The sequence below is a fragment of the Bos javanicus genome, chromosome 1, assembly GCF_032452875.1.
Source record: "Bos javanicus breed banteng chromosome 1, ARS-OSU_banteng_1.0, whole genome shotgun sequence".
NCBI lineage: Eukaryota > Metazoa > Chordata > Mammalia > Artiodactyla > Bovidae > Bos > Bos javanicus.
The window spans coordinates 45,782,809-45,792,754 of NC_083868.1; the positions used below are offsets into that span (position 1 = coordinate 45,782,809).

The 9,946-nt window shown below is 39.8% G+C and overlaps 1 protein-coding gene across 50 annotated transcripts in view; it reads right to left on the bottom strand.

Annotated features, from left to right (window-relative positions):
• Positions 1–7,826, bottom strand: part of ABI3BP (ABI family member 3 binding protein) — a 293,260-nt gene extending 285,434 nt beyond the window's left edge. For all 50 annotated transcript variants that reach the window (XM_061426547.1, XM_061426450.1, XM_061426423.1 and 47 more), the window contains exon 1: positions 7,649–7,826. In XM_061426547.1, coding sequence (XP_061282531.1) covers positions 7,649–7,727 — 79 coding nt within the window. In that variant the 5' untranslated portion in view covers positions 7,728–7,826. The remainder of the gene's footprint in view (positions 1–7,648) is intronic.
• Between the last annotated feature and the right edge of the window lie 2,120 nt (positions 7,827–9,946).

The following is a 9,946-nucleotide window of genomic DNA, read 5'->3' on the forward strand; positions in this document are numbered from 1 at the left end:
AGATATTCATCTCAGTTCTCAGAGATTCCCTACAACTCCAACCATGGAGGCAGACAAATTGGCAGTTTGCCTGCTGGGCATTTGCCACTAAAGAGTGAACTCTGTGAAAAGTAGATGGGGTGTTAATGCTCAAATCAGTGTTATTTTCTGCAGTTAGATTCCCTGTATTCCTTGGCTTCTCTGGTAGCTCAGCTGGTAAAGAATCCGCCTGCAATGCAGAAGACCCTAGTTCTATCCCTGGGTTGGGAAGATCCTCTGGAGGAGGGTATGGCAACCCACTTAGTATCCTTGCCTGGAGAATCCCCATTTGCAGAGGAGCCTGGTGGGCTATAGTCCATGGGGTCGCAAAGAATCAGACACAACTGAGCCACTAAGCAGAGCATATTCATTGTTCCACCGTATCATTTACTAGCTGTGTGACTTCAAGCAGTCATTGGTTATTTTGTGATGGGTAGACTCTAACATAACCCCCAATAATTCCCATCTCCTGTTACTCTGTAATCGTCTTGTGTGACAGCACCAGGAAGCTGCCTCTATTCAATAGAATATAGCAAAGGTGGGCTGCTGCCTCCATGATTAAGCTGCATAGGATTGTAATCTACATCCTTCCTGCAGACACATCTGGGATTGTACACCTTGATGAAGCAACAGCCATTACAGAGAAGCCCATGTGGTAAAGGTCAGAGGTAACCTGTGGCCAACAGCCAGTATGGAAATGAGGTCCTCAAACCAAGGATCCTCAGAGAACTGAAGTCTACCAATAGACACAAGAACTTGAAAGTTGATCCTTTTGCAGTTGAGCCTTTAGATGAGACCTGAGCTAGGCTGACACCTTTGTTGCAGTCCTGTGAAAGACTTTGAAGGGAGGACCCAGCTAAGCCCGACTCAGACTCCTAACCCACAGAGACTGTGAAACAAAAAATATGTGATGGGGGCTTCCCTGGTGGTTCAGTGGTAAAAAAAAATCAGCCTGCCAATGCAGGAGACGGCTTTGATCCCAGGTCCAGGCAGATCCCATATGCGGCTGAGCTACTAAGCCTGGACTCTGAAGCTTGGGAGCCACAATTACTGAGCCCACATGCAGCAACTTTTTAGTAGTAGCAACTACTGCCCTAGAGTCCATGCTCTGTAACAAGAGAAGCCATTGCAATGAGAATCCCACGCACTGCAACTTGAGAGTAACCCTTGCTCCTCACACCTAGAGAAAAACCCCTGCAGCAATGAAGACCCAGCACAGCCATAAATAAATAAAAAAATAAAAATTGTTTTCAATGTGTGATGTTTTAAGCTGCTAAGTTTGTAGTAATTTATTGTGCAATAATCAATAACTAACATTCTCTCTAGGTTTAGTTCCTAATCTGTGAAATGGGGATAATATATTTCACAGGTGTGAGGATAAAATGAGGCTGTGTATATAAACACTGAGCATTAAACAGCATGCCTGATACACAGTAACACGGTTGTTATCATATTCTTTAAATGGGATTCTAATAGAATATGTATTTAAAACATTGTTTTTTTTTTATTTTAGCATGCTCATTCTTTGGCTGATACTATTTTTTTTTACTATTCTAGTAATGTCTCATTAGATAATCCTGTTAATTTTTAAATTTTACATTTATTTTTAGATCACTTTTATTAAGTTCATCTGTTTGCTTTCAATATTCTCCCTTTCTTTTATACTTGCTTTTATAAATCGCAATCAGCAAATCAGGCAAAAGGGAAGTCTTTCTGAGGATGACGATGCAGAATAGTTTGTCACATTTCTTAATGGCCCTCCCTTCATTAGACATCTCACTTTTGTCTTAGCTCACATTAACCTTTAAAAGCATTTAACTGTCTTTTCTATAATACAGTTATTAATGAATTTGTCTATTCTCAAGTGCTACCCTGTACCTCATTAACTTTTGAGAGACAGAGAGAGACTACAATTCCTAAATAGTTAGTATTTTATAGCCTGATATAGCAGTCATAAAACGAAACTAGTGAATGTGTAATTAGCAGCATGCACAGCATGTGTGCTCAGTTGTGTCCGACTCTTTGGGACCCAATGGACTGTAACCCGCCAGGCTCCTCTGTCCCTGGGATTCTCCAGCAAGAATACAGGAGTGGGTTGTCATTTCCTCCTCCAGGGAATCTTCCCAACCCAGGGATCGAACCCACATCTCCTGCATCGGCAGGCAGATTCTATACCACTGCATCACCTGGGAAGCCCTGAAGCCGAGAGGAACCTTATTTTTAAGCACTGGATTCTCAACATGATACTCTTACCATCAAAGAAAAATTATACTTGATCAATTCTTACATTTCAAATACATGTTTCTTTTATCACAGGGGCTGGATCTCAATCCATTTTATCTAGTAGGCAGCGCTTGAACAGACAAACAAATCAATACAACTGCCCAGAAACTTCAGAGTTGTAGAAGATGCTAAAATAATTCCCCTGTGGTTTTCAAACTTGTTTTCTTCTAACAGAACTATATTTTTCCAATGTACTCTTTAATACAGTCTCACCAATACATAAATGTATACTACTCTGATAAAAGCAGAATCCATCCACCAGAATTCCTTGCCTGCCCACATTACTCTTCTCCCAAATTCCCTGTTCCAAGATGGAAAAGACCCTCCCTGGGTCCTTACAGGTATCAAGGACCCTCTGCAGAAATGGACTGAGTCATTGGAGTGACACATTCTTGTTTCGTCAAAGTGAGGTTGGGAGGGCTCCTTGGAAAGTGAGAGCTGTTACCTCAAGTGAGTAGTTGGGAAAATTTAGAGTAAGACATAAGACCCTCTTCTCCAAAGACAACCTGCTACTTCTGCTTTGTAATCGATCTTGGGGAGTCAAGACAGACAGACAGAAGGAAAACACAGTCGTGTCCTAAGTCAACTTAGTCTTGGCTTCCCCTCTGAGTATTAATCCCTGTCGAGTTGTGGCCCCTGGGGGTGGCCTAGGCTCTGGCCATGCAGCTACCCCTGGAGAGAATAGTAATTTATTGTGCAACAATCAATAACTAACATTCTCTTTAGGTCCAGCCTTCTACTTAGGTGCCTTATCTTCTCATAATGTTTGGCCCCTTCAGTCTGGACTGGGTCCTTCCTGGTTATTTTCAAGTTTCTTTGTGCTTCAGTCAAATCAGAGGATGCTGTCTCTGTAGCATAATTATTCTTTTACATCCCTGTCTTCTCCATCAACTGATTAGGAAGACGGGTATCACGCCCTGTCTTCCCACCTCAGCTTTGCATATACACAGAATACAGTTTGTTACTTGAACAAATGAAAACATCTTTATGTAGAACAGGGAGCTGATGTTACATAGAAATTAAAGACACAGTCTGCCACTTGCTTGCCGAGTGACTTTGGGCAAACACTCTGAGGCAAAATTTTATGCTCTGTAAACTGAGAGTAATAAAGTACCTGCTGTTTAGGGAAACATCAAGCTTTTAGTTAGTTTTCCACATTAAAAAAACATAGCCGTAAATTACCACAAACGATATGAGCTCAAATAATGTTATCTATAATAACAGAGATGAGTTGTTAATAGCTGTGAGAGTTATTATTATCATCATCTGCTCTGATTTTTCACCTTGGAGTCAGAGATTTCTACCTTGTCGGGTAAGAACCTGAGACGAAGGGCTGCCTCTTTCTTCCCTTTGCACAAGCCAAGAGTCACACCCAAGTCATGACCTCACACCCTTGGATCATCTGATCACATGTGTATCTGAAATGTTCCTCTCTGGTTTTCCTCACACCTATATCAGGAGGACTGATCAAGTTAGCTAGAAATAGTAGTCTTTGCTTTCTGACTGATTGCAATCTTCCAAACACAGGAGTTTCTGCAAAGAGGTATGTCAAGCCTCACATGTCCCATTATAAGCTTTTCTTGGCTCCCATCACTGCATATTGTTCTCTGTGGTTTTTATTTCTGCCTGTATGCCAGGGGGAAAAGAAAAGTTCTATGGTGCCAAGAATAAAGTATCCTAGAGGTATCTGCAACACAGGGGCTTTCAAGGGTGTCAAACAATGTGGGAATTCTTCTTCAAGGCCTGGGTGTTACGGTCTAAACCTCCTCCTGAAACACAAGTTCAGGTGGATCTTTCCTGGAGGTTGTGTGAGGCTTCCCCAGTCCCCACAGAAAAGTTGATCCTAAGGTGAAGGTGCAGCTTTCCATAGAGAAAAGCAATGTTTGAACTTGATAATCAAACATTGGGTTGAGGAAGTCCAGGCTGAAAAACAGTAGAGTCCTTCTCTCATTGCCCTGTAGAGCAACACAACTCCCTTGCCCCACCTTTCGCCAAGAACATTTGCTACCCTTCTAGATGTGTGTCACTTTGGACACAGATCACATATTATTTGGTGTGCGTATTTTTTTCAGTACTGATCTACTTTTATGCAACCCAATAGACGATTTTTTGAATGCCTGTTATATGTCAGACCCATTACTGAAAGTTTTGCAACTCTTAGCTCATTGATTCCTTCAATACTGCAAAATAGTTATCATTAATCCCATTTTACACATGATAAGACATGCTTAGCAAAGGCAAATAAATGATTTGCCAAAGAACATAGTCATCAAGGGGTAGAGAGGAGAAGAGGTCTGCTAATAAGGTATGTAAGTATGTATGCTCAGCTGTGTCCGACTTTTTGCTGCCCCATGGACTGTAGCCTGCCAGGCTCCTCTGCCCATAGAATTTTCCAGAAAAGAATACTGGAGTGGGTTGCCATTTTCCTACTCCATTAATAATAGTCTCCAACTTTATTCTAAGTTTTCAAAAAGTAAGAAATATTCTTCCAGTATCTTATTTTCTATAACAAAGAATGTGGTTATGTATGTAAATAGGCATAAGACATGTAACAAGTGATCTCTTATTTAAAAAATAATTTTTTCCTATAAATAGCCAGCTATATTTATCAACTATATGCCCCCCCACACACACCCAGCAGACATGTTCTACACACGTGAAGATTAAGATAATGTTTAAAATCTTTATAAGAAACCCTCTTACTCAAGGGAAGGACAGCATTCACATTTACATTGCAGAATATAGCTCCTAAAATCTAGAGCGAAACAGGGCCAAACATAGATTTCTCAGTCAGGAACCTGGGATCCAGTTCTGTTTCTGCTATCAGTGTGGGAAAACTACTAAATCTCCCTGCCTTTGGGTATCTTCATTTATAAAATGGTTATACTGGTCCGTGGTTCCCAATTATAGGCCTATGATGAAGCTTTCATCAGTCTGTAGTGAAATGAAAAAAATAAAAACAATGGGCTTATTTGTATAAAATCATTTGTTTTGTAAATCTGTTAAAAATGGCTAGCTTTCAAGTATGTCCTCTATAATAAAACCCTGATACTCAAAATATATATTTATTTTTACAAGTCCATGAATCCAAATATCTGGGAACCCTAGCCTAGGTGATCACTGTCATCTTTTCTAGCTTCAAAATTCTATCCTCTTCATAAATGACAAATGATATTTAATTAACTTTAAAATAGGAAGGCAAAAAGAAAAGGAAAAAAAAAAACTTATCTTTTTTTTTTCTTATTTAGTTCTGTTCTTCCTCAAATGTGAAAGTTAAGCCCCTGACAAAATATTATAACTATTCCACTAGAAGAAAGATTCTTAGTCAAATGAGTTTGGGAAACAATCAGTTGAAAAAGTGGGACAGTTTTCTTCACAGAGAAATTTTCAGAACCTGTCAAGTTCTAAAATCTGCTGTGACTCCCCCAGAACAGAAAAAGCATGAATGGTCCCCAGGTTACTGATGGGGAGCAGATGCCTGCCCCAAACCCCTTCTGAGGGCAATACTCCTATTCTGGGAATGCAGTTTGAGAGAGGTGGCTTCCTCTAAAAGAAAGACCCTCAGCAGCTTTGGTGATAAAGACAAAACATAGCATTAGTGACAAGGAGACTTGCCATTTATTTTATATTAATTTGATAGTTTTTTCAAGTTACTGGTCTATGGATTTTTTTTTAATTACGAAAGAAACCTGGATGAAAATTCTTCAGATTAAAGTACAATGGGCAAGACATTTATCTTGTGGCTATTTTTAACAATTTTCTTTTTACCATAACAAATAAAGGAAGATTGTGTCAAGAGATTTGTATCTAGTGATTGCAACATGATAATTAAAGCATTTGGAATTTGCAAAAGTCTGCAGTCACAAAATCATGGCTATCACCCCTACACAGTAAGTACAAGGTAAAATAAAAGCATCTGTAGTTATTAAGCCTGAGAAAATCTGCAGACTTTTCTCAGATGGTGAGTCCTTGTTAACTATCTTAGCAGTAGGAATAATTAATTCTGAATGCTTGAGGCTCCTGATTGACTTATTTAAACACTTTTCACAATGATCGAGAAACAAAACTTGATGGAAGAAAAATATCTAATAGTGTATATTTTCATCTTAATTCTTTTATTATTTATTTTTGCAGAATTATCTTAGAGTCAAGAAGGTTTACTCAGCCTTTTTTATTGCTTTTTACATCATCATGTGAAATATCAATGAGCCAAACCCTTCAGCCTTCACACTCTGGATTCAAGTTTCATTTAACACACTGAGGAGAGAATGATTTTCACTTGGGACAAGATGATCTGGGAGCAAACCAGCCGGAGGGAGGACCTAGCAGGATCTTTGGATATTCTGACCTGAACAGACTCTGTTCTCTCCCCCTCTTCTGCTATGTACTTTTCAGTTGCAGACTCTCTTTCTGACTCTGAGCACAGCAGGGTTTTGACAAGCCCATAGCTGCATTGTCTCTGATATTTTCCATCATAACTGTATGATAAATTCCAGCCTGTTTTTCCTAATCCTGCTGACTACAGCAGTCTGCAACCATAAAAAGTTTTCACAGACTTGGAGTTGGCTTAGAGAAGTGCCTCCGCAAAGGAACAACAAAAAAAAAGAACAACATTTATGTTCAAAGACACCAGGAGAGAGGCAGCCTTTGCTTTTGGTGTGATGGGCTCAAGAGGTAGTTTTTAAGGTCTGTTTAAGACATTTTCCTTTTCTTCTGATGACATTTGTACATAGAATACCAACACTAAAATGAGAACAATTTAGCCAAGGAAAGGGGGGATGTCATGTCCAACGGATCAAACCCTATTCCAAACTCCACCAGAGAAAAAGTGTCTACATCATAGCTCATGACTGTCCTTCACTGGTGTGCCCTGCCTAGAATCCTCTAGCCTCCAAGCTAACAGGTATGTGTGAGGTTTACACAAAATGATTCTAGGTTTCCAACTAGCTTCTTTCAAACATTCAGCTAGTACTGGTTTAGTCTCTGAGGTATAAAAACACCAAACGAGTCTTTTCAACAGACTACAATACCCATCTATACAATACAATTCAATATACAAGTACTGTAATTGGCAACTATACCATTCAAGCTACCGTGAACACGGCTAAAGCCAGAAAGAAGTTGGTTTGCATTTTTTGCAATAAAGAGATGCAACTGAAAAGTACATAGCAGAAGAGGGGGAGAGAAAAGCAAAAGTTTAAGCTACTTCTCTTCACATTTGAACTGTGACTCTCTGAGAAGAACTCAAATCCCCCCATTTGTCAAAGCAGATCCCATTTAATCTCAACATTTAAAAGCTAGTATCTCAAACATCATTTTGAAAACACAAAACATCAGAGCTACTTGCCTTTTGGCAATTTCTGTGCATTTCCCAGAGCTAGTGCAATACTTCCACAGAGAAGTAGACACCCCAAGCTGGAGAGCATGTTGCATTTGCCACCTCACACGGGTAGTGATTCTGGTGGGGGTCCCGCAACCCTGGAGCTGCATTTAAGTGGACTGTCTCCTGATGACAGAGGCGGGCGGCTGCACTTAGCTGTGCCGTGGGCTTACTCACAGGGGGTGGAGACAAAATGACATCACACCCTTTCCCACACACACACCAAAAAAAAAAAAAAAAGAAAAGAGAGAGAGAGAGAAAGGCATAACAGCAAAAAACCTATCATCACATTTCCTCCTAGGTTGTAACTGTTTGTCTCTTCTCTTCCCTCTATGATATAAAACTTGGAATTATGGTCAATATATATTTATGAAAGAAAAAGTATTTGGGGACTTTTGAAACATGTGATAAAACTTTTTAAATATCAAAAAAAAGATATCCTTAAAACCATTGGAATGTTAAAAATATAAAATAAAACTGTGTTAGGAAGAAAACTGTTTTTAATTATCTAGTGTAGAGAGAAAAGAGTCTTAGTTGCTCAGCTGTGTCCCGCTCTTTGTGACCCCAGAGACTATAGCCCAACAGGCTCCTCTGTCCATGGGATTCTCCAGGCAAGAATAGTGGAGTGGGTAGCCATTCCCTTCTCCAGGGGATCTTTCTGACCCAGAGTTTAAACCCAGGTCTCCTGCATTGCAGGCAGATTTTTTTACCGTATGAGCCAGCAGGGAAGCCCCAATTCTTCTTTCAAATGAAAGTAAATTTCCAAAAATTCAATCTGAACCATTTTGAAGTTCCAGTATCATGAGAAACTTTTAAGAGAGAACGCCATTGGCTACACAGGTATTCATAGGCATACATAGATATACACACAGATATATACAGAGTATATATACAGATGCAGAGATACAGAGGAATAACTATCATTAGTTGATCCCCAGCTCTGGGACAGGCTCTGTAATAGTGTCTTTACCTATATTCTTGCATTTTAATCCTCACACTGATTACACAAAAGATCTTATATTATCCCAGTTATATTTCACCTATGAGAAAAACTGAGCCCCAGGGAGGTTAACAATCCTGACCAAATCCGTGTATTCTAATGGTTAACAATTTGAATGAGCTTTGGAGTGAAACTGACTGGGTATAAACTAGGATGATGTGTGCCTTCGAACAAATGTCTACATCTTAATTTCTCATCGACACTGGTTACATTAATGGGCTTGCTCTGTGCCCAGCACTTATGTGATCAATTCACATTTACTTATATTTATTCCTCAAAATAATCCAGGATACAGGCACCACTATTACCCCCATTTTACAGACAGAGAAACTGGACTCAGAGAGGTAAAGTAAAAGGCCCCAGGTCACCCAAGCAATCAAACTGGCATTTTATTTTATATTTTAAATCGTGGCCCTATTTATTTATTTTACTTTTTGGCCATGTGGCATGGGAGAGCTTAGTTCCCTGAGCAGGGATTAAACCTGCAGTCTCTGCAGTCGAAGCACAGCATCTTAACCACTGGACCACTGAAGAAGTCCCAGAGCTGGCATTTTAAAAAGATAATTTAAGCCCAGAACTTCTACTCGTCATTCTTAAACTTGAAATTGAAAGATGGAGATGACAGTACCAATTTCACAAGTTTGCTGGTGGCGCTTTCGGACCGTGTGTACCACAGTGCCTGGTTCACAGGAAGAATTTAATCAATGATAATCAATGAAAACAACAAAAATAATGACAATAGTACCTCCTCCAATAAGCAGAACTCTGGTTCTAACCCAGGTCCATCAACCTCCAAAGCCCAAGTGTGTCTTCTCCCTCTGCATCACATGACCCTAAATATAGGCATTGCTAGAGTGACCAGGTTAATAAAGTACTTCAAATGTTGCCAGTGCATTTATATCAACCCTTTGAAAACAGCTTATTTCACAAGTTTGCTGTAGCTGAACCAAAACAGTAAAAGGCAAATGGAATAATGGTGGTCCAATGAAATTCTAGTCAAAAAACCTACTGAAAGAAAAAAGAAAAATTGAAGAGACAGCCCCATCTTCCAAATAGAGTATGAGAAGGCACATTGTTAAAGTCATTTAGAGCTGGCCGGGGCTAAGCTTTCAGCACAGGAATGCTCTGGCACCAGCTACAGGGGGAGGGGGGATTGGATTATTTAACAGGTCTTTTTCGTCTCTAATTTTTTACTTGAATAGGCAGCTCTCTCAAACCCCAGTTTAGACACTCATCCAGTTGGCATTGCTGACTCTGCTTCTATA